At 39.3% G+C, this 27,444-nt stretch overlaps 2 protein-coding genes across 3 annotated transcripts; both read left to right on the top strand.

The window, feature by feature from the left end:
- The first annotated feature begins 5,999 nt into the window (after positions 1-5,999).
- HBE1 (hemoglobin subunit epsilon 1) lies at positions 6,000-13,147 on the top strand. Of its 2 annotated transcripts, none has more exons than XM_038568848.1 (4): positions 6,000-6,173; positions 11,297-11,722; positions 11,846-12,068; positions 12,901-13,147. In XM_038568848.1, the coding sequence occupies exons 2-4, from the start codon at positions 11,631-11,633 to the stop codon at positions 13,027-13,029; spliced, it is 444 nt and encodes a 147-aa protein (XP_038424776.1). In that variant the 5' UTR covers positions 6,000-6,173; positions 11,297-11,630; the 3' UTR covers positions 13,030-13,147. The 2 variants fall into 2 exon arrangements, with proteins under 2 accessions (XP_038424776.1, XP_038424777.1); XM_038568849.1 differs by lacking the exon at positions 6,000-6,173 and adding an exon at positions 7,316-7,381.
- Positions 13,148-21,772: 8,625 nt separating this feature from the next.
- LOC485255 (hemoglobin subunit epsilon-2) lies at positions 21,773-23,171 on the top strand. Its single transcript, XM_038568847.1, has 3 exons — positions 21,773-21,867; positions 21,979-22,201; positions 23,043-23,171. The coding sequence occupies exons 1-3, from the start codon at positions 21,776-21,778 to the stop codon at positions 23,169-23,171; spliced, it is 444 nt and encodes a 147-aa protein (XP_038424775.1). The 5' UTR covers positions 21,773-21,775.
- The last annotated feature ends 4,273 nt before the right edge of the window (positions 23,172-27,444 follow it).

Genomic DNA, 27,444 nt, shown 5'->3' with positions numbered 1-27,444 from the left:
GGGTAATAATTGTATCTATCTTATGGGGTTATTATGAAGATCAATAGAGATACAGTCTGGAACAGTGGCAGAGATTCAGGCCAGAGCTATGGATTCCCTAGGGAATAGATGTCTCAAAGCAAAAAGAAAGTTCTAGAAAATAACGCCACCCACTCTTGAAGATATAGAGACACTTCAAAGCCCAATATTTATTTTTAGCAATGATCTAAGATGTACAACAAAAGCCTACCCTTCCCCTAGTAAGACCATCCTCCCAGATATGACAGAGTACAGAGCTTAGCTTTAAGGGATGAACCTACATGGAAGTCAGCTGACAGCGACTTTGTAGTTTAAGAAACCCTCACTTCACGGGGAGCGTGTACAACTCATGATTCTGAAGCATAAGAGGTCTATTAAGAATCTGATCAGGCAGAGGGAGAAGCAGGCTCCATGCACCGGGAGCCTGACGTGGGATTCGATCCTGGGTCCAGGATCGCGCCCTGGGCCAAAGGCAGGCGCTAAACCGCTGCGCCACCCAGGGATCCCTGATCAGAAACTGAACAGGAAATAGGTTGACTAAGGGACCAGAAACCACAGGAGAGACATTTAAAGAAATAGAGGAAATTTAGACTATAGCAAAGGAAAAGGGAATGGGAATTAATACTTCTCTGATATCTTTCTACAGGTCAGGTGCCATTCTAGGATATTTAAATAATCTCATTTAAAATGGTAGTTCTACAAATAAACATACTATAATTCATGCTAATGGTAAGTAATATTTCTTGAGTCTAGAGTGAATACTAAGATATAATTGAAGTTCATGATATAGATTAACTTAGTTTATCTTTACACCAATACTCTGAACTGGATTAATGTCTCTTAATTAAAAAGTACAGAAAATGTCTTGATAAGTAGCCGATTTGTGATTTGAACCTAGGTGGTCTGGGATCTCCTACTGTCTACATTACACTGCCTCTCTTTAGGTGTGGGGGATTGACAAACAAAGAGAGAAAAGAATCATCCCAGCTCACAAAGCCAGTAAGAGGGGACGCTGGTTGTAAGCCCATTTTGCTGCTGTGGAAGACCGTGTCCCTTCCACAGAAGAATACCTACACAGACATTCACTGTGGACTCAAACACAAATGGGTACTCCTAGCTCCCGCTTAGATACCCTGAAGATTGGAGATCAGGGTTTAGGCCACAGCTGCACACCATACACCTTCAACATGGCTGAAGGAAAAGTTTGAAAGAGGAAAGTTTGAAAGAGAGATAAATAAGGAAAACATTGGAAACAAGTTGCATCTCCTTAGGAAAGTGTGAAAGAGAAGTAAGGAAAACTTTGGAAGCAAGTTCAGAAAAAAAAGAAGCCCTAACTTGGATTACAGTGGCTGTCAGATTATAGGCTGTAGGTAGGTCCACGAGAACACTAGAGCCCCATACCTGCCTAAATGACCCCTAGACTCTTGGCTAAGCTGCAAGCTTGGTTGAAGAAGACAGTGCTCATGTATGATATTCTCCCATTACTCCCCAGACCTAGCCTACTGCCTCTCTCTCTTTGCCTTGCACTAATCTGGAACCTCACTACTCCAAACAAGTCTGTGTGACATTCTAACTAGTGCCAATCACTGAGGACACTAAACCATGCTAGAGGCAGTGCTGTGGTGATAAGTTAGGACTACAGACAATGAAAATAATGTCTGTAATCTCCCTGCACCTCCCTTTACAGAGCCTGACAATAATCTTCCCAAATGTTACCAGGGTAAGACCTCATTATATATGTTAACTTCTCCAAAGCCAGTTTGGGCTTCATGTTTTCTTTCTCATCTGCAGGCAGGAGAGAAGAACTCAGCATCAGTCTTTTAGGAGTCCCTATAGCATCTGTGTTGGGCTAAGCTTTCTACATTTTATCTCTTGAAAGTCAGTCTTTCTTCTTCTAAGCCCAAACTTAAGGTCTTACATTGCCTGTAGAGACATTCATTGATCCAAGGAGGAATATGGGAGAAGGAGTATGACAGGGATAGAAAGTAAAGGGAATGGGTGAATGGGAGGGTCAGAGAGGGAGAAGGTAGACCAGAAGTTGCAACATGATGGCCTATTGGCTAAATAGCAATAATAAGATTGTTTGGGAGGTCTGAATAATGTTTCAAAATCAACCAAATCTGTTGGAAACATAGGAATCAAGAAACGCCAGACACAAGGAAAAAATTGCAGGATCTCACTTATATGTAGAATCTAAAAAATGTTGAATATGTAGAAATAGAGGGTAGAACAGTATTTACTGGGCTTGGAGGTAGGGGAAATGAGGAGATGTAGGTTAAATGGTATGAAGTTGTAGTTATATAGGGTGAAAAAATCTGGAGCTCTAATGTACAGCATGATGTATACAGTTAGTGATAAGTATTGAATACTGGCAATCTGCTGAGAGTGTTTCAGGTGATCTCATCACACACTAAAGAAAAGGAAAAAGGTAACTGAGGAAAAGATAGGTTAGTTAACTTGACTGCAGTAATCATTTCACTACATATATGTATATCAAATCATATATATGTATATACACAATTTTATAATAAATATACACAATTGTACTTAAAATATACTCAATTTTATTTTAAAACTAAAAGTAAAAGAAAAGAAATAGAATACCTTCAAAATATCTGTACTTCCAATCATCTTTTGAGAGTAAGATGTGACCCTAATAGTTTTATGTATATACTAATTATAGCATTATAACAACAGATAATACTAAGTGAGCATATAACTACATCCCTATCTCTATGCCAGAAACTAAATTAATCCTCATGACAGCCTTAGGAACTAAGTAATTTTATCACCTTATAGTTCAAAGACATGGAGACATTATTATGCAAATTGCCCAAGGTTACCTAAGAAGTAGGTGGTATTGGTGTCACTGAGTTCTTCTCAATCCTCCATGGCAACATTTGGCTAAAATATTGACTGCCCTATTTACTAAGGATACAGATGGCACCTGACACCCTATTCCTTTTTGTGATTTCCTGACTCCAGTAAACATATGAAGCCTATGACATAGAACAGGGGAAGAAGGTAGAGCCTTTTAATGAGTGATGAAGTCTCCTTCCCTGACCATGCACCACTGGGGTTCCTCTCTAAGATGAAGTTACTCTGTCTCAATGTGTTTTAGTTAGTTCCATGCAGCTTGCTCGAAAGGAGATGAGGGACAGGTATTCACCATCATGAAAAATTCATGTTCATTTCTCAAGGCTCATCTTGCACTTCCTTAATTCTACAAAATCTTGTAGTCCATTACTTACTCTCTGAAAGGAACCACACCTAGAGAGTCATAATCCTCACATACATAATGCTAACAAGTATAGGAAATAGTGTAACACTATATTATATTTAACTATTGTTTTTGACCAGGACTCCTAGAAGGCAAGATGCATGCCTTGTTTATAATTCAAAGACTGAAATTAGTGTCTAGTACTAGCAGGTACTTTGAAAACATTTACTGAATGGCTTTACTTTCTACAAGGCCAGCCTTCTCTATCCCCTCCAGCCATCTTGTTTCTGATTAAATAAGCTTCATTTTTCCATTAATTCATATTCCATTTTTGTCTAAGCCTCCACTACTGCCTTCCCATAGTGCAAAAAAAGGCATTTCTCCCAGCACCCCAGTCTGAGTCAATACCCTGGTCCCTATCTCCTTGGTCTGCATAGTCTTCTAGGTCAGGATCTGGGTCCCCACTGCCCAACAGTCATGCTGAGTCATGCTGAGTCACACCAAGGTTTAGGGTGTGTGGACAGATGTTTTCAGCCTTGAGTGATGCCTGCTATCTGCTTCCCCAGCAGAAATCTTACAGGACAGATGGCAAGAAAAGGAGTAGGTGCTGAGTGACTATAACTCCACCCCAACCAGCAGGATGAAGAGAAAGGGATCCCTTGGCAGAATGTGACATCTAAAATACATTCTCTTTTGATTTAAAAAATTATTTCTGATGGTTTCATAGATGCCATAGCATGAACAGTCATTGCTCATCAAATATTAATCTTGTACATTGTCCTTCATACCATGAAGTAGAAAAAATCCCTTATTAGTACATGCATATGGATTTTTAGTTCTTAAAATATATAGCTATTAATCTAATTCTATCAGAGTAATTTGAAACACCTTTGCTAGTTGTGTGGCCAACTCTTTCTTTCTTTCTTTCTTTCTTTCTTTCTTTCTTTCTTTCTTTCTTTCTTCTTTCTTTCTTTTCTTTCTTTCTTTCTATTGGAGTTCAATTTGCCAACATATAGCATAACACCCAGTGCTCATCCCAAGTGCCCCCCTTAGCGCCCATCACCCAGTCACCCCAACCCCTCGCTCACCTTCCCTTCCACTACCCCTTGTTCATTTCCCAGAGTTAGGTGTCTCTCATGTTTTATCACCCTCACTGATATTTTCACTCATTTCTAATGACCCAGAGCAGAATCTTAGTTTCCTCCTGTAAAAATGTGGCAGAACTGGATGGCTAAGAATTTTTTCAGCCCTCACCTTTCTAAGATCCCACACACTGAACACCTACTTTGCCAAATCTTGTAGACATGGACTGAAGTGTGGGTATGAAAGAGGAAGGCATGAGACAGAGGAAAAGGAAATGATTACTCACCATCTTGGGGGAGTCTAGATATTCAAGTGACCAAGAGCCAGTGCTCTTAGAGGGTACATGCTCACCTGTTGGGTTGGGTCCAACTGCAAATGCCCCGTGGGACCCCTCAAATTTAAGGACACATTTCAATTCAGTCTTGGTGCTGCTACTCTCATTGGGAAAATGTAATAAATTCCAAGTCCAATAGGGAAGAAACATTCCTTGAAGAAAACCAACAGGATTTCCATGTGCTGGTAACTGTCAAAGACTACAAAGAGGTGAAATCCATGATGCAGTGCCTGGAGAGAGAAAAATCAGGATGTTACAGGATCAAAGAGGTATCCAATGGAATGACATTGAAGTGGGCTTCTATAGGAGTTAGTAGTGGCAAAAAGATGTTTCAGAAATGTGTACTGAATGTGTCAGACACAATTGGGAAAAAAATTTAAATGGGAGACAGAGTAATTCAACTGACCCATCAAGAATTTTCAGATAAACATTTGATTAATTTCTGACATTGAGCTTCTTGAAGTCCCAAGCTGTGTTGGTTCTGGATTTCCAGGGACCATTACTGGCTCTAGTACATACGTGGCATAGTTGTTGGTCTTTTTTGGTGAATGAGTGACTCCTTGTCAGTCTTGTTGGCTCTGGTAGGAGCACATAAAGAAGATTTAGTTATGCTATGTTAAAATTTCCTTCTTGACTCAAGTACAGAAGTAGAGTTAGAGTGACATGACACATGTCTAATATATGTGCAGACATGAAGAAAGAAAATCTACCTAAAGAATGTTTATAGAGACAGTAAAACACAGTGAGTGAGTTATTTGTGTAATAACTGAGAAAAGGACTGGAATATGAGTCATTTCAATAAAATTCATGGAAAAAAGGACAGAAAAAATTGGGATATGGAATTAGAGAGACTAGCTTGGGTTGAGAGACATGCTTAAAAGGGTACTATTGGACTGAACCTTAAAGTTAATGAAAGAATCAGAGAATTGTTCATTCCTCATAATACGAATAAGGAGATACAACTCGATGGTTGGGGGCAAAGGGTTAAGGAGTAAGGCATTCTTGGTTTGTATTCTTGGGAAAATTTAAAATTCACCATTTTTTATCATACATGACGTGGGAATAGTGATTATACTTAGATCATCTGTTTGTTCTGTTGGCAATGGAATGTCACATATAAATTATCTAAAAATGCCTGAAACAGGGGCACATAAGTGGCTTAGTTGATTAAGCCTCAGACTTTTGGTTTTAGTATATGTGCTGCTGAAGTGAGCACATAGACTCTTGATTGTGACACAAGTCATGATCTTAGGGTTGTGAGATTGAGCCCTGCATCAGGCTCTGTGCTCAGTATTCTTTCTCACTCTCCCTTCACCCCTCCCTCCTACTCATGCATATTCTCTCGCTCTCTCTCTCTCTCAAATAAATAAGTAAATCTTAAAAACAATGCCTGAAGCAGACCACATACTGAAGAAATGACCACTATCATCATTATTATTGTTCTCATCATTGGTCTGTGCCAGACAGTACAGTAGGAGATACGGATGTGAAGAGAAATAACGTAGGACCAGAAACTCTGTATCCTCTTATGGTATTCAAGTAAGAGGCTGCAGATGGATCAGGAGCTAACATGATAAGACATTTTCATTCCACACCAAGATGTTTCAGTATTACCCTATAGGTAAAGAGTAAAGGACATGAGGATTAGAAATTTGATGCCAAAGTATAAGATCACATCTGTGGGAATGGGAGATAATTTGGGTTGCAAAATGTGAGTTGAACAAGTCATTCATGTATTCATTCAGCAAACATATCCCAAGTGCATATCCCATAACAGGTTCTATGTTAGACTCTAGTTTACCAATGTGAATAAGTGTAGATGAAGCAATGTCACTGGGCTCAAGTAATTCATCTTTTCCAGTGGGGGTGGGTAGTCATTCAGATAAACAGATGACTTTTACTGCAAAATAACAGCTGTTGTGATGGAGAAGTGGGCATGGAAGCAACACATTCTGCCAATATTAATTAACCAAAGTTATACATAAATGAGTGTTGATCTGGGACTTTGTTTTTCTCACTTCTGCATTCTTAGCACTTTTGCAGTGTTGAATGAATGGTCAAACACCCATAAAACTAGAAGTACAGAGAATATAGACACATACACACTTGTGTATGCATACAAAGCAAAGCAATCAGTGGAGCAGTGCTGGAAGTAGGAAGGCCAGCTAGAGCTAGTCAGACCCCAGCAAGTAGGATCTCCATCAGGTTCTTGATTTCCAGGATATAGCCCATTCATAGGTTGAGATAGGCTCTTGAAGGCTTATTCTGGCCAAAATAAAAGACACACAGACGAAAATAGAAACCATGGTGCTTATTACTCTTCATTGAGATTTACAACTGGAATACTCATGTCTATTGGACAATAGACTCATGTCTATTGAACAATAAATCCTTTCCCTACATCAATCAGGTAAAAGGAGAAGGAACGAATTATGTGAAGGAAGGCAGCTGGAGGCAGTTATGCCAAGTAACCCTCTTGCCAATGGGATAAGATATGGCACATTCATCCATGGGCATGGCAAGGCTAACCATGGCATGAACATAAATATTATGTAAGGTTCAGAACATCTCTAGACTCTAAGCTAACAAAAGAGATCTTTTATTTTCTATTCTTTCCTTATGGGTCAACTCTAATGATTGGCATCCTTTTCTTTATACATATCAGAACATTTCATAAGACTATAAGTAAGTCATTTCTGGCCTGGAAGTCATTCTGTCTCTTTCAGGTAACTATGAGTTTCTCTTTTTTGTCACTAAAGTTATCTTTTAGTCTCAGGTGAATTTAAAGAATGTAATTTATTCCCCTAGTTTCCTAGGCCTTGAACATTTCCAGTCACTGTGGCATTTATATTCTTACAATACTCACATATTTGTGACCACACACACACACACACACACACACACAATATTTATCAGGCATTTCTGAGTAGTTAACCTTGAAGGACCTTCAAACACAAGCCCATGATCTCTTGTATTTATTGACTTGTGTAGGAACTAAGGATGGGATCTTTGAAGGCAGTTAAGAGAAGCACTCTGGTCTCACTGTCTTTAGGTAGTTCCCTCCCTTGCCACAAGTCTGTGTAGTGCTGAGCTCTTATCTGTGCCCACAGTTTCTGACCCCACCCAACTATCACCAGCCCAAGTCTCTAGAGGAGAAAAACACTGAATCTGCCTACCTCTGTTGATTAGAAACAAAACAAAATGAAATAAAAGCTCCCCAGATCCCAGAAGGCAAATGAATTAACAAACCAGAAGAAGAAGAGAATGAGGAAGAAGTAGAAAGAGAACAGAGAGGAGAGAGGAAAGAGGGATGGAGTGAGGAGGAGAAAGAAAAATAAAACCAAAACCAAAACCAAAATCAGTCAAACAGGGAAAGATAAAGATTGGTGACCATAAGGCCTGAATAGGCTGGAGTACAGGGAAGTGTTACATTGGCTTGTTGGTCTAGGAATCTAAGAGAAATTCTGTTCCCTCACAGATGCTTCAAACTCAGTAAGATAAGGGTTGTGGGAACTTGGTTTTAGAAAGAATCCTCTGGGGGCTAGAATTAGTAAAGGTTACAAGGGATTTCAGGGAGGAGCAATCACTAGCTGCCGCCAGTAGGTCTATAAAACAAAGTGTCTTAGTTTCTCATAATTCCTCAGGGTGGATGATTTTGTTAATGGATAGGGACCAACTATAACCATTACTGCTTCCACTTAAACTCTGCACACTTACCAAGCCTCAAATCTATCCTTTTTCAGAGAGATGTAATTTTTTTTATTCAGGAAACATGCTATGCTATAACTTCAGTACTGAATACCCAAAGTGCTAAAGATAGCATACCTAGGTTAAAAAAAAAAAAATCATTAAATGTTTTGTAGAATTCAAAAGTCACCAAGTCAAAGACTTCCCAATCTTCTAGTAGCAGACATGGAATCTTAGTATAAAATGGGGTCTTCTCTATCACTTCTCTGTATAAGATTCTAAGCCCTATACCCAGAAGAGCTCTACCTGAATCAACTCTAAGTAGATATCCAAATATCGGGTTTATGCATGCTTCAGAGGTACTTGCTTAAGCAAAGTTTATAAATCACCATACATGGCTTAGGTCTTGAGTCAGAGCCATGGGATATGGCCCAATAACCCATGGTAGTGCAGTAAACTGAGGGGCAGAAAGATTAGAAAACACTAGAAAATCTAATAATTGTGTCATTCCTTCAGAGTATTTTTTTATTTTTTTTCTTAGCTCAAAGAATACATTGGGCAATATTATTTACAATAAATGGGAAAAAAACAGGAATTATCTGTTTTTGAAAATAAATCACAAAATAAATGAAGGTAATTTCCCTTAAGGTGAAAAAGCATCAAGGAAAGCAGGAAAATAGAGCTCTATTTCAGAGGAAATGGGAAATTTATGACTGTCTAAATTGCCAGATTCAACTTTTAACCTTCCAGGTCTATCATGTAGAAATGTGTGTAATAACTGGCTGGTTCTGGCTCTCCATTTCCTCTCCCTCTTGCTTAATTAACATTCACACATATGTTCAGCTATGCCTTAGGCACAGTGATCTCAGAGGCCAGTCAAACCACAGCTCCATGTTGTAGCTGCCAGCTGGGAGAAATCACCCTGAGAATAAAACCCCACTCTGGTTGACTCACCTACAACCTTCGTGAGAGATGGTGCTAGGGCAGCATGGGACTTAGAAAGCAGTCATGTTGCCTGACACCAAAGTGGTCTATTCTCTCATTCCTTTGATAAACAGAAAACGTTTACTGGCTTCCTGCATGGCAGCCACAAGGGTCTCCTGCTACTTACTCATAGTAACCAATTTATTTTAGGCTAATCCAACACCTCATAGAAGCTTTTACAATATCATCTATTTCTCTTATGAGAATATAAACTCAGATACATAATGAAAGCATACTGATAGCCTCTCTAATAAAGAGCTTTGTATACCTTCAGTGGTTTATAAACCTTGTCTATGATTTCCCATTTTTGAGATTAAAGATTAAAAAAGAACTCACTTGTGGTGAAGAATAATTTTTGAAGTAACTTTTCTCAGATAATACTATGAAAAACATGTAATGGGGCTAAAGACTTAGTTTACCTATCAACAGTATAACATTTAATTCACACTGATAGCACCTAAAGATATAATAGTTGACTCAGGATCTATACATATCATAAATTAACTACAAAGATTCAAGAAAATATTTTATTTCCCCTTGCTGAAGAGAGGTATCTTAAATTTCTTAAAATCCTTCACAGACCTTACAAAGGTACAAATGCTACAGAATACCGAGAATCTGGAATTATTATTAGCTCATCGAATTTTGGAATTTCCTTTTAAAATTTTTTTAAATTTAAATGCCTTTGACATAACATTTTTTTATTTTATTATTTTTTAATTTTATATTTCATAAATATTCTTGTTTACCTTTTCTAATGATTTAATCTTTCTTATCTATCTGGATAATCATGTCCAGAAGATTATCCAGATTATCTCTAAACTTTGGATTTTACATTCAGGAAAGGGAGACAAAAATGATATTTCATAGGAGAAATAAGTAAAATACTTCAAAATGAGCATCTGAGATAATTTAGCTTGAATCAACATGCCTTAGGGGCAGTAAAAGACTACACTCAACCAACCTGAATGACTTCAGAATCAGAATCTATAGCCTTGTACTGAACTACAGATATGCTATCTTTCAACCCTTTAATATATATAGTTTAGCCCAGGGAGGTTTTCCTGACCTCCTTAGGAGGGGAAAAGTTAACAAACACTGTAAAAGTCATAGTCCAGGAACACTGTTCCAGTAAAGACTAAAACTTAATTATACAATTATAAAATGCTTCTCCTCCAGCATTCCCTACCCCCACACCACAGGACTCCAGACTGTTGGACTCCAGACTCTGCTGCTATTACAGCAGATTGCAACTGAAAAAGTTGCAAGGTGCAGACTCTATTTCATGCTGAATTTTCAGGAAAACCCAAAGACAAGAGTGGCATCAAGAAACAAACCCAAACAAACAAGCAAGCAAAAGAATACTCAAGGCATTTGAAGCCTCAGGCACCTATGGCTGCAGCAAACATTAAAAATATTCCAACCTCGAGCTTAATTAACCTACCCATTCATCTATTTCTGAGTTTGATCTCAAGTCCTAGTTTTAAATAGTTGGAGACTCCTCAGCTGTCTCACTGATTAAAGAAGTATAAGTGGAGCAGAAAATCAAGACGAGAACTTGGGAAAATTTTCCCCAAAGTGACCAGTTTCCATCACAGAGAAATGGACAGAGAGAGGGTTCCAGGGAAGCACAGGAAGTAAATTTATCTTATCTATCTTCTTTATGAAATTACCCTCAGATGTTGTACTTTGGGATTGAAGTCTTAGTCCTATTGTGGATCCCTTGTTACTCTGTTTAGCTTCTTGAAGTAACTACATGTGTGTTTTGTCTCCTTTGGGAAATTAAGAACCTGAGGCTTGGTTATAATGCACTCCTCAAGTGAGTGAAAACTGGCTGAGATTCTATGTCAGCAACTGTTCTTTTTTTTTTTTTTTTTTTTTTTCATGACTCTGTTCTTGTCTCTATCACCATCTTTAATCCAAATATTGAAACTGTTCTGACTACAACTCTTTCCTTATCTTGGGCTTAGCTCCTTTCTGCAGGTCTTTCTTGGAGAAGAAGAAAGGGAGAGATGGATGTCATTTTGGAGGATCATGTTTAGGACAGAGGAACCAACAAAGGAAGCCTGTCTCAGGAACCAACACACATTATCACAAGTTCAGTGGACATGCTTCACTGCTGACCCTTCCCTGATCTGACTCCACCCCCGAGGGACACAGTTTAACCTTGACCAATGACTTTAAAGGACTAGGAGGAACAAGGGGCCAGAAGGTCAGCAGTAAAGAATAAAAGGTGACAGTTTCCAGCAGCAGCACATACCTGCTTCTATCTCTGATCGCCTGTAAGCTCTCAGACCTGACATCATGGTGCATTTTAGTGCCGAGGAGAAGGCTGCTATCACCAGCCTGTGGGGCAAAGTGAATGTGGAAGATGCTGGAGGCGAGGCCCTGGGCAGGTAGGCACTGGCTTTCAAGGCATGAGAAAGGGTGGTGAATATGAACCTGGCCAATTGACCAGGAAATTCCTCAAGATTTTTGCAAGTCTCTGATTTTCCATCTTCTGTGGTTCTGTCACATAGGCTCCTGGTTGTTTACCCCTGGACCCAGAGATTCTTTGACAACTTTGGCAACCTTTCCTCTGCTTCTGCCATAATGGGTAACCCCAAGGTCAAGGCCCATGGCAAGAAAGTGCTGACTTCCTTTGGAGATGCTGTTAAGAACATGGACAATCTCAAGGGCACCTTTGCTAAGCTTAGTGAGCTGCACTGTGACAAGCTGCACGTGGATCCCGAGAACTTCAGGGTGAGCTCAGGAAATGCTCATGTGCTCTTTTATTACTTTTCACTCTGGGGTAATAATGGAATTTGAGTCTTTGGAAAAGCTAACAGAAATTTCAGAAATTATGGGTCGAACTTGGTGTTAGAAGGACAGATCTCTAGTGGGCATAACCAGGACCACTTGGTTCAGGACTAGTTATAGAAGGGCTAGTAGCAGCCAAAATTTGCTTAAATCTTTTTAAGAACTTTTGTCAGAACTGGATATGTTCATCATAGAGAATGTTAGACTTGTTCAAGGAGGAATAGGATTTGGTGTTTGGTAGATAAAGGCCTTTCTCAAGGAAGGGGAAATGTCTTATTTTATGTGGTTTCGATGACTAAAGTTTAGAGAGAGATTTGGGGGGGAAATTTTAGACAGACTGTCTCAAAGTAATATACAAGTTCTTTAGAATATATTAAATTACCTGTCAGTATTTTTACCGAGTGGAGTTTTGTTCTTGCACTGATTGGAGACTTAAATAAGCTCTCTCTGGGGACCCCTGCAGCCCTAAGATCCCATTATTACAGGAATTAGCCAATTGGTACATAAGAGAGGGGAGGAGAGATGCAAATAAAAAAATAAAAATGGTGGCCTGGTAGAGAGGATGGGAATATGGGGAGGCAGGGAGTTAAATGGAAAGCTCACACTCATTGAATTTAAGGACTAGCTTATTTGGGCTTTTGCAGGCATACCTCCTGGAGCAGTTTAAGAATGTAGAATTGGTAGGAAGTAGAGGTCTGAGCTATTTTTTCTGCAATTCTTTTTGAGAACTTCTACTCAACATGCCTATTTGTCATTTTTGTCTTTCACCTAACAGCTCCTGGGCAATGTACTGGTGATCATCCTGGCTTCTCATTTTGGCAAGGAATTCACCCCCGATGTGCAGGCCGCTTGGCAGAAACTGGTGGCTGGTGTTGCCACTGCTCTGGCCCACAAATACCACTGAGTCCTCTTTCTAGTTCAGCAGTACCCTTCTGTGTCCCCAGTGTCCTCCTCCTGCATATGGGGACTTAGGTTTAGCTTTGAGAGCACAACTTCTGTTTAATAAAGTTCATTCTAATCAGTAATCGGAAATTAATATTGTGTCTTCTCCATTTTTTACTCTTGTGTTAAAGGAGAAAAGTTTCATTGACTGAGGGTTAGGAGACATGGGAAGAAACAAGAGTTCCTTTGGAAAGATAGACATTATGGGAGGATTCTAGAGGATCTGGGTGGATGCCAGGAGGGGGAAGAAATTTTCTGGGAAAGGCTTAATCAATTGGGTAGGGATTTACAGGGCAGGATGGCAAAAATGTACTGTAGAGGGGAAAAAAGGAGGTGCTAAGCAGTGCCTCTGAAAAAACAAGCTAGATTTGTGGTACATGTCAGACTTCAGCTTTAAAACCTTTTCAGGGATCTAAGGTCAATTTGCTTTAATGTACATATTGAATCAGCTAACTTATCATATATCTTGTGAGGCTCAATGGGTTCAATCTCATGACCCTGAGATCAGGACCAGAGCTGAACCCAAAAGTCAGATGCTTAACCAGCTGAGCCACCCAGGAGCGCCTCAGACTTTCAATAGATGAAGAAAAGACTAATTATTGTCTATAGGCAATATAAGCCATGTAAGCAAAATAATGTCATGATGAACAGGATATTCTTGGAATATTAAGAATACAGAGGTTTAGAGATGATGTCATTACCAGGATGAAAATCCATAATGACTTCTCATTCTCTACTACTGAAGACAAGTCCTAAGTTTTTTTAGTTTATGCTTCCTGTGGCAACATTTCCTGCCTATCCCCATCCTTACCTTTACAAGTCACCTGCACCAGCCCATTATTCATACTTCCAGTGTACCAAGGGTTTGTTGTATCTCCCTCAGAGTTTTGGATTCCCTATTCCGCAGCTTTCAGACATTTTATCCCACCATCTCCCCATGGCAAATTCCTTCTTTTCATTCTCACTCCAGCTCAAATACTACCTTCCCAAAAGGGACTGATTTTGATGTAATCATTTCCCTCTCACATTAAGTCCAGATATTAATTTCTTCATAGCAAATGATAGTAACTGAAATTATTTTGTATATTTGTTTAATTATTCACTTTTAATATCTTCCACATCCATGTTATCATTGTTAAGAAGAGAGTTTTCTCCTCTGCCTCACTTATCTTAAATCTCTAGTACTTAGAACAATTATTCAACAAATAGATTTTTTTAACAAATAAATTTTAAGTAAGTGTCTCAGAACACATGAGATTGAGTGTTTGAAAAACCCACAGATGGTTTCCGTAATGAAATAACTTTAGGCAAGGATTTAGGCAATGTCAGAAGCAATGACTTGGGGAAAAGGGAAGGATAAACAGCTATAGATTGGGAGAAATCAATTAGCCTTTGGAAGATACTGCCATGAAAGTGCAAGAGGAAACCATGAGTTACAGAGGATATTGGATAACTATTTGGGTTTCTGGAAGAGTGGGGATGTTGTCTATAGACACGAGGGGTCATAAAAAATCCATTAATCTGAGGAGGAATAGTTAAGACTTTCTTACTCCTTAAAGTCTTCAGAGACTTAGAAATTTGCCTCTGAATCATTCTCCAATGAATCATTCTCCAATCCAAGGCCAGATTCTACAAACTGAACCCAAAGGATCATCAAATATGATCAAAGGTCTACATACTCATATATATACTATATATATACTATATACTATAATATATAGTATATATATACTATATATACTCTATATACACACTCATCTTATAGACTTCCTATTTTACAGACTAAAAGCTGGCTCCGTAACTTATACCTCTTTACCAGTCCATGTGTGCTCTCAAATTGAGACAAGTGACAAATCATTATGCCTATAACTTGAAAGTTACTACTGATATCATAACAAGTATCATCTTCCTGGACTTTTAGTCATTCTCATCTATGAACAGGTATAGGCTTTACATGAGGTCATGAAGACTAAAAAGATTTCACCTATTCTAATTTCAGGCAACCTGAGAAGTTAGAGCCTAAACTAATTTGTAGATAGAGGTATCCTGAAATAAAATGGCCACAGAGGCAAATAATCAAGCCAGGTTTCCAAAGTTTCAAGCATCACAATTTAGGAAGTCTCAATCTTTGGCTGTGCTCAAGTTTGTGTCTTCTCTTCCTTCATTTCACTGATCTCTCATCTTAAAAATAATCTCCTTAGTTTTGCTTCAAATTCTTATTCCTCTTTCACATTAAGTCTTCACCATTTCCCTAAGGACAGATAACAGCCTCTCGACAATATCAAGTTGAATGGATTAATTCTCAAATGGCAGAAATTTAGCTTTAATGTATTGGATTGAGTTCTTTAAATTTTATTTTACTTATTTATTTTTAAAGATTTTACTCTATTCATGAGAGACACACAGAGAGAGGCAGAAATATAGGCAGAGGGAGAAGCAGGCTCCCTAATGGGAGCCTGATATGCAACTCCATCCTAGGGCCCTGGGATCACAACTTGATTTGAAGGCAGACACTCAACTGCTGAGCCACCCAGGTGCCTTGAGCTCTTTAAATTTTAGAGTATCCTGTAAGTAACACGGAGGGGAATTCTTAATATTATTTTTTTAAGGAGTGACTTCAGGGAAAAACAAACAAGCCCATTTCCTAGAGCCCTACATGCAGGAGTAATAGACTCTGAGAGAAAAAATAGAGTGAATGGCAAAATCTTCATGTCATTATGGTCTCTGCTCAAATAGTGTCCCTTTAAAGAGATCATTGTTAATATAATTGTGTCCCACTTAAATCAAGGTATGAATTTTCCTGATAACAAATGATGTATGAAATGATTCATAGCAAATAATATAAAAAATGATTTTGCTGATTAATTTACTCTTTCTGTGTATCTCCCCTTTGTAGAATATAGTTCCAAGAAAGCACTTTTCCTCTCTAAATTGTTTATCTTAAATCACTAATACATAGAAGAATTAATGGTGCATAGAAGCTCAATGTATTCATTAAAAGGATATTTGAGAACACTCAATGGGGCTTTTGTGAAGAACCAGCTTCATGGATAAGAATTTAAGGAATGTCAGAAGGAATGACACAGGGGGCACCTGGCTGGCTCAATCTGTGGATCATGTGACTCTTGATCTCAGGGTTATGAGTTTGAATCCCACGTAGGGTAAAAAAAATAAAATCTTTTAAAACAACAATGAAAAATAAATAAACAGCGACGCAGGAAGGATGGGAGAGTAGAACAGCAGACAAAGAGAAATCAGCAAGCCTTGGAGAAAAGTTGCCCTAAAAGCAGATTGAGAAGCAGTCATTACAAATGTTGAATTCACTGTCTGTGTTTCTGGGGGTATGGGGAGGTTGTTTACAGACATGAGGGATCACAGAAGTCCATCAACCTGAAAGAGAGTTATGAAGAATCACATTCACTTATTAAGGCTTTCAGAGGTTTGGACACCAGTCTTTGAGCCAAGCTTGTAAGAGAGGCTCTGCACTGAATACATCAGATGTAGTCTGTCTACACTCAACCCACAAAGCTTCATTCCTGAAGACACTCTCATAAGAGTTTACATTAGGCTCTGTGCCCTATACACTTATTCCAACAGAAATGCTCCCATCTCCAATTTAAGAATTCACAAATGTTTGCTTACAACTCTAAAATACCTATTGAATTATTGATAAATTTCATTTTCCTGGCCTTTAAACTTTTCCTAAGCTTGAATTTCAGACAATCTGTTATGTTAGGAGAAAAATAATTTGAAGATAGAGATTTCCTTGAATTAAGTTCACGGGTAACTTCTTGATCTGCATTTTCATTCAATCAGCAGGTCTCCAGTTTCAGGGACAAATAATCAAGCCAGATTTATGAAGCTTCAAGACTCCTGATCAGATTACCATCTGAGATCATGCATCTCTTTCAGAGAAAAAAAAAATTAGTATGAACTCTGACTCTGTCCCATTGGAAACGTGTCCTGTAAAAAAACTGTAGTGAATTAGAGATAAAGTAATCTAAAGTGCAGTGATGCTATAGCAATGACTATGAGGACTATTAGTCAAAGAATAAAGAATCTTTGCCCATTTTGAGTTGCTTTATAACACATGAGATAAAGCAAAAAAGTGCTTCCTGATGTAAATTCTTGGACTAAGACCAGCTGAAAAGTGGACCCAGCATTTATCAGCATTGGCTCTTTCAAGTCAGCACTACCTGCCAATGAACCATCTACCATTGTTTTCACTGAGATGGAAGAGCAGCAAACCAGAACCCTGGGCTCCTGGCCAGAACACACATGTACAGTGGGAAATAAAATCTCTGAACTTTCCAGATTTTTGCCCATGCTTCAACTTTAATCTAAGGACGTATCTAGGGATCATGACAAGAATTGTAGGGAAGACTGGCAAGGAGTACTGAAATTTTCTACTGTGGGGTGAAGAAAGAGTAGCTAAAAGAAAAAGTGAATAGAGAAATTTTGCACAATTGAGTTGAACACGGAATAGCACATATTCAGTCAGGGTGGGGGGTGCACTCTAAGATGCTGCCACAGATGTAAGTTACTGTAAACCTTTTCTGTGCCTAAATACCATAACGATATTTTGAGTCTAGTTTTAATCAATAGCCATGGAATGAGGGGAAGTAAGGGGATAGTAACTCAGGCACAACGATTAACAGGTCACACATTGTAGCAGTAGGAAATACCTATTTTTGACACATCTGTCATTACCAGTAAGCTCCCAAACCAGACACCATAGTTCACTATATACCTGAGGAGAAGGACATCATTGCAAGCCTGTGGGGCAATGTATGTGTATGTATGTGTATGTATTTGTGTGTGTGTGTGTGTGTGTGTGTGTGTGTGTGTGTGTGTAATCTCCCCATTCAATTTTTGTATGAAGTAAAGATTTTGGCAAGAAAATAAAACACAATAGGTAATGAAAGGAATGTGTGACTGGGATATACACTTGGGGAGAACATACACTTGGGGGCTCTTTACGTTAAAGCTGAAGACACGAGTGGGTTCTGATGAGAGAGGATTGGTGTCATGGGACTAGAGTTCCTCCAAACCAGAGCGTTATATGGGCCTGAGTGAAGACACTGGTGAAGACCAAGGGTCTGGATGGAGGTTGAGTACCAGCGTGGGGATTCTTTGGAGGAAAATTAACCCCAGTCTTAAAAGGACAAGTTCCAGGCAAGGGCTGTAGTTACATTCTCCTGATAAGAGGGAAGTGTTTTCTAAAAGCAGCTCGTTTGTCACAAGCCCTTGTGAGAATAGATTAGGGATGGGAGGGGTCGGGGGTATGAGCTGGGGATGACTCTTTTTGAAATCAACTCAAAAGAATTGGCCTTGAGCTTTACAGAAGAACTTTGTGGTTTAAGAGGTCAGAGCCACTGGGGAATGGTACATTGATTGATTACATGCCATCAGGGTAGATCATGCCCAGAGGGCAGATTTGCTACCATGTTTCAGAGCAGGGAGGTCCCTGTAAAGTGCTCAGAGAGGTGGGGATTTAGGTGGAAAGATGAACCAGAATAGTCTGAGAAGGAGGCTTAGTGTAGCAGAGGAGCTCTGCAAGATCAAAAAAAGAAAGGAAAAAAATTGCATGGAGCAGTTGGGGAGGATAGATCACAGGAACATTTGTTCGGCTGGAAGTTAATTCCGGGTTATAAACAAGGCTGTAATGTGATAAACAGAACAGTTAGAAAGTTAACTTGGCTGTAGGTGCTGAGTAGATAAGTGATCATGCTGATGCCCGGTTTACAAATCTCTAATGGTTTCCCATTAGAGAAATAGAAATACTCATCTACCCTCATGTGCCCAAACAGTGAAGCCTGGGGCCAATCTCTTGAACTCCGCTCCCTCCCACTCTTCCCTTAACATCTCTCTCTCTCTCTCTCTCAGACCTTGTAATGCCTTTCCCTAAATGAAATGTCAAGTTTGGTTTTTCTTTCTTTTAATTTTTTTATAATAAATTTATTTTTTATTGGTGTTCAATTTGCCAACATACAGGATAACACCCAGTGCTCATCCCGTCAAGTGCCCCCTCAGTGCCTGTCACCCACTCACCCCCACCCCCCGCCCTCCTCCCCTTCCACCACCCCTAGTTCCTTTCCCAGAGTTAGGAGTCTTCATGTTCTGTCTCCCTTTCTGATATTTCCCACACACTTCTTCTCCTTTCCCTTCTATTCCCTTTCACTATTATTTCTATTCCCCAAATGAATGAGAACATATAATGTTTGTCCTTCTCCGATTGACTTATTTCACTCAGCATAATACCTTCCAGTCCCATCCGCGTTGAAGCAAATGGTGGGTATTTGTGGTTTTTCTTTCTTTCTTCTTCCCTTTCTCTCCAGGCTCTGAGTTTGGCACCTGTCCTTCCCTGCTTCTGGGAACTTGTTTCTCCAATGACATCTGCCTGGTTCTATCTTGTCATTAAGGTCTCACTTCAAATGTAACTTCCTTCAGGACCTCTATCCTTATTTTTTCTTGTGACCGTTTGCTACCATGTCATCAGGTGCATTTTCTTGTCATATAACACCCACCTGTATTCCTCTTCTTCATTGATTTGTTTATTTTTTTAAAAGATTGTATTTATTTATTCATGAGAGACAGAGAGAGAGAGAGAGAGAAGCAGAGACACAGGCAGAGGGAGAAGCAGGCTCCATGCAGAGCGCCCGATGCGGGAATCGACCCCTGGACTCCGGGATCACACCCTGAGCCAAAGGCAGATGCCCAACCGCTGAGCCACCCAGGCACCACTGATTTGTATAATTATTAGTGTTAGTTTTCTCTGCCCCCTGAAATGTGAGCATGATGATGCACTGTTTTGTTTTTCCAAGATTCCCAGATTTTAGAACAATGCATGTCATGATGGGCATCAGTAGATATTTACCTTTTAAATATGTGATGAATGACTGTAAAACTGTTAGATGACTGTGAGATGATCTAACATTGATGTGATAAGCTTCCAGATAACACTGGGAACAGTGAGCATGGAATCAAGTGGAAGTGTGGGACAGCTATGAAGGAAAGAAATCAAAAAGTCTTGGAAAGTAATTGTTTTGAGAAAGTGAGAGAAGAATGAGTTAAAGGTAATTCTAGAATCACTATCTTGTTTGTGGGGAAGATGGGAAGCTGTTAACTAACATTCAGAGTTGTAAATGTCCCTGAGCTGCAGTGTGCACACACCCGAGGAAATGAGCACCAGGACCATCAGAGAGCATGGACCCTGAACCATTCCCTCAGACTATGCCCACTGCTGAGCGGAGATGGGATTCCTGGCTTTGATCAACCTTTCCTTGCTTTTCTTTCATTTCATTGACTTATTCTTCTGAAGAAATCTTTTTGGGATGGATTCACACTTTTTTCTTTATATCTCTGTACCAAAGTGTTTCACGTCAACATAGCCTGGGATTGAGAGCTCACAGAAAATCAAGTCTGTGCTGGTAACCTAGCTTCTGGTACCTAAGCAATTCTTATCCACTTTTAAATGTAAAATTTTTCCAAGATAAATTGATAAAAGTTATGGCTATACCAAATAGACAAAGGATTTCTTTTCCAATAGCAGAAATTCAACACTAATATATTGAGTTGAGCTCTTTACATTTTAGGGTTCCTTTGTAAATATACATGGAAATCTTGAACTGTAAATTTTGTGTGTGTGTGTGTGATTGGTCCTAGGGAGAAACAAATAAACTAGCTTCCTAGAGCTCAAAATGTGGGAGCAATAAACTCTGAGAGAAAAATAAAATAGCCATTTCCTCTCTCCAGAAGTGTGACTTGTCTTGATCTATAAATACTTGTTGGAGATGCATGAGACCAAAGTACCTTAGGATATAAGGACAGTAGTGTTGGAATACTGTCAGTGAAGATTGTCTGTGCCTCATTAGATATTAAGAATATTTAAGAACAAGAAGGGAGTTTGGGTACAACAAATGCCAGAGACAACTGCCTTAATTGGCAGCTATTGCCACAGCATCTAATATTCTTTCCATTAAATATGTAATTTTTCCCAATACTCAATTGTGAGTTTCTGAAACAAATGAGTGGATACCTGGTATTGGCCAGAGACACTGCCATGTAATCAGGGTGAAAAAAATGTACTTAAGCAAGTATATTTATTTTAATAAAACTCAACAATGATTGAGTAATAGTTCTCTAAGTTACTCAGCTTTTACCTATCCTGTTTCTGAGCTGATGCTAGATTACTTTATATATTTCTTTTTACAAGAACTATAAAATTATGAGCTTCATCTAAGTTTTAGAAAAACTGGTGACCAAGAAAAACTATGGCTTCTTTTATACCCAAGGTGAACAACAGAATAATACTTTGTAAACACCTGACACAATGCCCAACAGATTTCTAATTCTTACCTCTCTTAATTCTAGTTATGCCTCATGATCAGACTACAAGGTCACCTCAGGAATAATGGGGTGGGGAGCTTGAGATATGAAATGCATAGTAGATGGTGGAGAAAGGACGGTAGAATCCCCCTGATAGAGCCACCCAACGCTATCAGAGACCCAAATGTCCATCCTGCTGACCCTCCCTTGTCCAAACCCCACCCCTGGTGGTGACAACCCACTCTTGACCAATGGTCTCATTTCACTGGGAGAAGCAAGGGCCCTGAAACTAGAAATGAGGAATAAAAGGCCACGCAGAGAAGTGGCAGTACAGACTTGTTTCTGGCACTTTAGTGATCACCAGCAAGTTCCCAGACACCATGGTGCATTTTACTGCTGAGGAGAAGGCTGCTGTTATTAGCCTGTGGGCCAGGGTGAATGTGGAGTTGGTTGGAGGCGAGGTCCTGGGAAGGTAGGCACTGGAGGGGGGCAAAAAGGCAGAAAATATTCCTGAAAGGTGTTTGGTCAGGTTTCCTACATACTCTGACTTCCCATCTGGTCTGTGACTGTGATCATCCCATAGGCTCCTGGTTGTTTATCCATGGACCCAGAGGTTCTTTGACAATTTTGGCAATTTGTCCTCTGAGTCTGCAATAATGGGCAACCCCAAGGTCAAGGCCCATGGCAAGAAGGTGCTGACTTCCTTTGGAAATGCTATTAAACATATGGATGACCTCAAGGACACCTTTGCTGAGCTAAGTGAACTGCACTGTGACAAGCTGCATGTGGATCCGGAGAACTTCAAGGTGAGTTCTGGGCATGCCTGTGCTTTGTTCTTTCATCCTAGGTATTTGTACTGTGGATATGTTAGGAAAAACAGGTACCTAAATCTGATCCTATAAAGGCATTTTTTTTGGGATGTTGTATCCCAAGGAAGGGCTTGATTTTGGTAGTTAGGTTGGCCCAAAGGTCATAGGTAGGACTCAATAGGGTAATTACTATGACCAGCGAAGGTCACTGGCCATCTTACATTTCTGAAAAGATACATATGTGAAGAACACTGGCTAAAATGGAGTTAAATGGCTTTGGTCAGGAGAATACAATTAGAGGAAGGACATCTTAACTGATATTTTCTCTAAAAATGATGAATACATCTCTGCATGATTCTTAAATTTAAAACCAGGACTAAGCAAGACAAAATAAGAGCAATCTTTTCAATGAACGATTGTGACCCCCCCTCTTTATTAGTGATGAAATTCTCTTATATACGTGGCACAAGATTCTTTGTCATGTGAATGTCCAAACAATTTGAATGAATGTATTATCTAGGGACATAGATTATACATATTAAGGCCCCTTGCAGTCCTACATTCCTACTTTTAAAGAAGTCAGAGTCTCTAGAAAAGAGAAGCCATCCATGGCAATGTTCTGGGGTCAGAAGTTGGCAGGCCAAATGAGAGGATAGAACGTAATGGAGTGTACAGGGCTGGGGGTCATATTGATGCCAATGTCCAGCATATTAAACTTTTGTGGGAGCCCAGCATTGGAAGTTCCTCCATCTCTTATTAGGAAGAAAATAGATGCGGCCAGCTTGAGGCTTTCCGTTCACTAGGTACTATTTTCTTTTTACCTCTCCTCTCTCCCCAGCTTCTAGGCAACATGATATTGATTGTCTTGGCAACTCACTTCAGCAAGGAGTTTACTCCCCAAACACAGGCTGCGTGGCAGAAGCTGACAACTGCTGTGGCTAATGCTCTGGCACACAAGTACCACTAGGTGCTGGTCCAATTATGTCGGTATTGCCAGAGTCCATCTCCTGAAGACAGGCACAGTGCCTTGCCTAGATGATAAAAATAAAATAAAAATTGTGCTCTGTAATGAAAATCCTTGTCTTCTCTCTCTGTCTGTACCTTTTATGTTGATTCAGCTAAAAGAAAGCACTCCTACAGGAAAGGGGGTTACTGGAGATAAGGAGTTTGGGAGGATAGAGAAGAGACTCCTAAGATTCTGCAGGATAAGAGTGGGTTCAAGGGGCAGTTACTTCTAGGAAGAGAAAGTAGACTCTTGAGTTGAATAGTGTCTCTAGAATAAGGGAATGAATGGACATATTCTTGTGAAATTCAAGAAGATTGTTGAGAGTGAGTAGGGGCATGTTAAAACCCCAAGTAGGGGGCCTGTCTTGGCTGCTATTTGTATAATCTCAGAGCTTTTTGGTGCTGTATTTAGTTTCTATTTGATATAAGAAACATGTTACTGTATGTTGTCTGATTTAATTTAAATTAAAAAATACGGGCAGCCTGGGTGGCTCAGTGGTTTAGCACTGCCTTTGGCCCAGGGCGTAATCCTGGAGACCGGGGATCGAGTCCCGCATCGGGCTCCCTGCATGGAGCCTGCTTCTCCCTCTGCCTGTGTCTCTGCCTCTCTCTCTCTCTCTCTCTGTGTGTGTGTGTGTCTCTCATGAATAAATAAATAAAATCTTTAAAAAATAAAAATTAAAAAATAAAAATAAAAAATACAAGAAACACATTTTTATCATCTGTAATAGAATGAAGATGGGGCTTTCCAGAGACTCAGGCAAGGACCATGCTCTAAACTTTCCCAAGTGTCTTCAGTGGTATTAACGGAGGAACTATCCCTAAGGCATAGGAACTAACTGCCTTGGTTTGAGTCTGTACCTCATCTGCTATTTCTGTGACCTGGAACATATTTCCAATTCCATTAAGCTTTCAGTGGATATAAAAATTCATTTATGTTGGAAAATGACAAATTTAGGCATTAGCATGCCAGGTCTAAGTGATTTAATTTCTCTTAATTAGTTCAGTGCAAGGGTATAAAATTAAGGACATTGCTGCCCAGAAAAGCAGGAAAAGAGCTATTGTTATAAGCAAAGTACCAGTGAAATCTCTTGCACACAAGAGTAACATAATGAATAGGGAATTTTAGGGAAACTGATCCACATACAGGCAAGGCAGAGTCTAACTTGGATCTAGGCACAGGAATGTGTTGTGATAATAATTAGGGCAAAGGACTGAATTTCACAGAAGCAATGAAACTAAGAACCCCTCAAGTAAGGGACCATTATAGTCAAGATACTGCAGGGCTTGGAATGAAGTGCAGTAGAGAGCGGAGAAGCCACCAATGATAGCCAGGTTCCCTACCTGGTGAATGGAAAGAGAAAAGACTATTCTTAGGAAAGAAAATGCTGAGAAGTCTCTTGTCTGGGCAATTGATCACAGTCACTTTTGTGACCATCACCTCAAATTCTTGTACCCAAGTCCCTGGCATAGATGTGAAAAGCCAGGGCTTTGGGATTAGCAGAAAAAGATCAAATTATAGCCCCATCACCTTGAAAAGTTTGGTTAATGTTTTTCAGAATGAATTCCCTTGTTTGTAAAATGGAATAAAAATTCCTACCCCACAAATATGTTCTGAGGTTTTAAGGACATTGCTGTAAAGTGCTTTGCCCTTCATTACTGAGAAGGTTGTGGTAGCAGTTTATACGATTCACTATGATCTGTTCCTCTGTGCCTTGTTCCACTGTGTATTCTCAACATGACTGTTTTCTTTATGGGTTCCTGACCCACATATCTATTTATTTAATGTTCCATATTGGATTGCTTAAGAGTGCATCAAATACAGCATGTCCAAGACAATTCCAACTGTTTTCTAATCTATTTCTGCTAATTTAGCCCTCTTTCTGCCCTATCTAGGGACTAATGCATCACACATTGCTCAAGGCTGAAAACAGATGACATTTTTGCTCACCCTTCCAATTATAATATCATCTTAATTATTTGTTTCCCCTTTATCCTACCCCTTAAATCCATTTATATATGGAAACCCGAATAATATTTTAATTTTTTTTTATTTTTATTTATGATAGTCACAGAGAGAGAGAGAGGCCGAGACACAGGCAGAGGGAGAAGCAGGCTCCATGCACCGGGAGCCCGATGTGGGATTCGATCCCGGGTCTCCAGGATCGTGCCCTGGGCCAAAGGCAGGCGCCAAACTGCTGCGCCACCCAGGGATCCCCCGAATAATATTTTAAAAATACAAATGAGATCATGCCACCCACATCCTTAAAGTTTTTAATAGTTTTTTTTTTTTTGTTTGTTTGTTTGTTTGTTTTTTGGCTTTAAGGTTGAAAACAGATAATCTGTAAAATGTCCTAAAGATCATTCATGGCTCCTCTGTACCTTCCAATCATTCATTCTTGTGATCTGAAATATAGTTACATTATCCTGCTTTTTTGCATATAAATCATATACATTTAATCATTGTCCCTGGTTACTTTTATTTAGAGGACAAGAGAGAATGGGCACCCCCACATGAGTGGCCATAGAGTATTGGGAGAGAAGGAGAGAGAATTCCAAGCAGGCTCCATACTCAGTGTGGAGTTTGTCATAAGGCTCAATTTTACAACCCTGAGATAATGACCTGAGCAAAAACCAAGAGATAGACACTTAAACGACTGAGTCATTCAGGCTTAATTGACATTATGTTGTAAAAAATACTCTGTATTTCTGCAAGTGAAATTGATTATTTTCATTATTGTGTAACATTTCATTCTTTTTCTATATCATGTTTTATCTATTTCACTGAGTGAGCGGGGGATCCCTGGGTGGCGCAGCGGTTTGGCGCCTGCCTTTGGCCCAGGGCGCGATCCTGGAGACCCGGGATCGAATCCCACATCGGGCTCCCGGTGCATGGAGCCTGCTTCTCCCTCTGCCTGTGTCTCTGCCTCTCTCTCTCTCTCTCTCTCTGTGACTATCATAAATTAAAAAAAAAATTATTTCACTGAGTGAGGAACATTTAAGTTGCTAGCAGTTTGAGATCCTCATGTATATTGATGTTACAGACTTTGGATTCACACAAGCATGCATTTCTGCATTTCTGGAAGAATAATTGCTAGCTCATAGGTTTTGCATATATTCTGCTTTAGTTGCTACTATCAAATATTTTCTAAAGCAGTTATGCCATTTTACAATGTCACCAGCAGAGACTGAGAGTTTGTTGAGATCTATATCCTTGCTAAATTTTGAAATTACCTACCTCTTTCATCTTCTTTATATTTTTTGCCTTCTGACTTCTATCCCATTCTATTCTCTTCCTTTCTGATACTCCCTCCCAACTTCATTCCTTCCTTCTAGTTGTGCTAAAGGGTATGTATCTGTAAGTCAATGCAGTATTATTTTGAATTCAGAAGAGATGAAAATTCCCTTTGAATCTTCATTTTTAGATTTAACTCTACTTTTTTCCCTAAGGACACACCCATGGGAATTTCTACAACTGCATGTTCCCAGAAACCCTATCAGACTTGATCTAGTTGAATGAGGTCAATCTTCATTGCAATTCCTCTGCATTTTTTCTTTAATAATATCACAGTTTTAAATAATCATGTTATAGGTTTCTGATATTTTCTTCTTTATCGTTCATTAAATTGTTTCCATTAAAATCCATGCTTCCTAGATCTATTTCAGTAGCTGGTAGAGAAACAATATTCATTAGTTTTCACTCTTTTAATTAACATTTATTTCAGTGACAGAATGAAAAGAAAGTTTTGCTACTAAAAGTATTTACCCAAAGAAGAAGAAAGCAAATTGAAAGTACAGCAAAGTATTTATTCATTCTAACTACTTATAACTATCTCTAGAGACCAAAAGAAGTACCACATAGAGTCAACTTGATAGCATTTCTGTTTACTAGGCCTTAGTTTTCTTATCTATGAAGTGAAATAACTGGAGGAGTTAAACAAGAGATATACTCCATTATATCAGACTACAGAATTTGCACAAAAATGAGAGTGGGAGTATACTTATGGAAGCCACTGCTGAAGGGGATGAGGTGAGGAGAGGAAACAGGGATTCTGAGTCAAGAAACATAACACCTAGAACGCCACTCTCAGGACAATTGAGGGGAACTGAGGAATTGGGTTGCAAACTAGATCATAGGGTATGGTATAAACCAATAAGATTCGGCTAAGCTCTGGGCCAATCTGCTTGCAGCAGCAGAGAGGGCAAGATCAGGGCTGGGCATAAAAGGAAGAACA

The sequence above is a fragment of the Canis lupus genome, chromosome 21 (genome assembly GCF_011100685.1).
Source record: "Canis lupus familiaris isolate Mischka breed German Shepherd chromosome 21, alternate assembly UU_Cfam_GSD_1.0, whole genome shotgun sequence".
In the NCBI taxonomy this organism is placed as follows: domain Eukaryota; kingdom Metazoa; phylum Chordata; class Mammalia; order Carnivora; family Canidae; genus Canis; species Canis lupus.
This window is presented reverse-complemented; position numbering and strand designations above follow the sequence as displayed.

Coding starts and splice junctions, on each gene's coding strand:
- HBE1 (XM_038568848.1), top strand. CDS start 11,631: ATGGTGCATTTTAGTGCCGAGGAGAAGGCTGCTATCACCAGCCTGTGG. Junction 11,723..11,845: donor GGAGGCGAGGCCCTGGGCAG/GTAGGCACTGGC, acceptor TCTGTCACATAG/GCTCCTGGTTGTTTACCCCT. Junction 12,069..12,900: donor TGGATCCCGAGAACTTCAGG/GTGAGCTCAGGA, acceptor TTCACCTAACAG/CTCCTGGGCAATGTACTGGT.
- LOC485255 (XM_038568847.1), top strand. CDS start 21,776: ATGGTGCATTTTACTGCTGAGGAGAAGGCTGCTGTTATTAGCCTGTGG. Junction 21,868..21,978: donor GGAGGCGAGGTCCTGGGAAG/GTAGGCACTGGA, acceptor ATCATCCCATAG/GCTCCTGGTTGTTTATCCAT. Junction 22,202..23,042: donor TGGATCCGGAGAACTTCAAG/GTGAGTTCTGGG, acceptor CTCTCTCCCCAG/CTTCTAGGCAACATGATATT.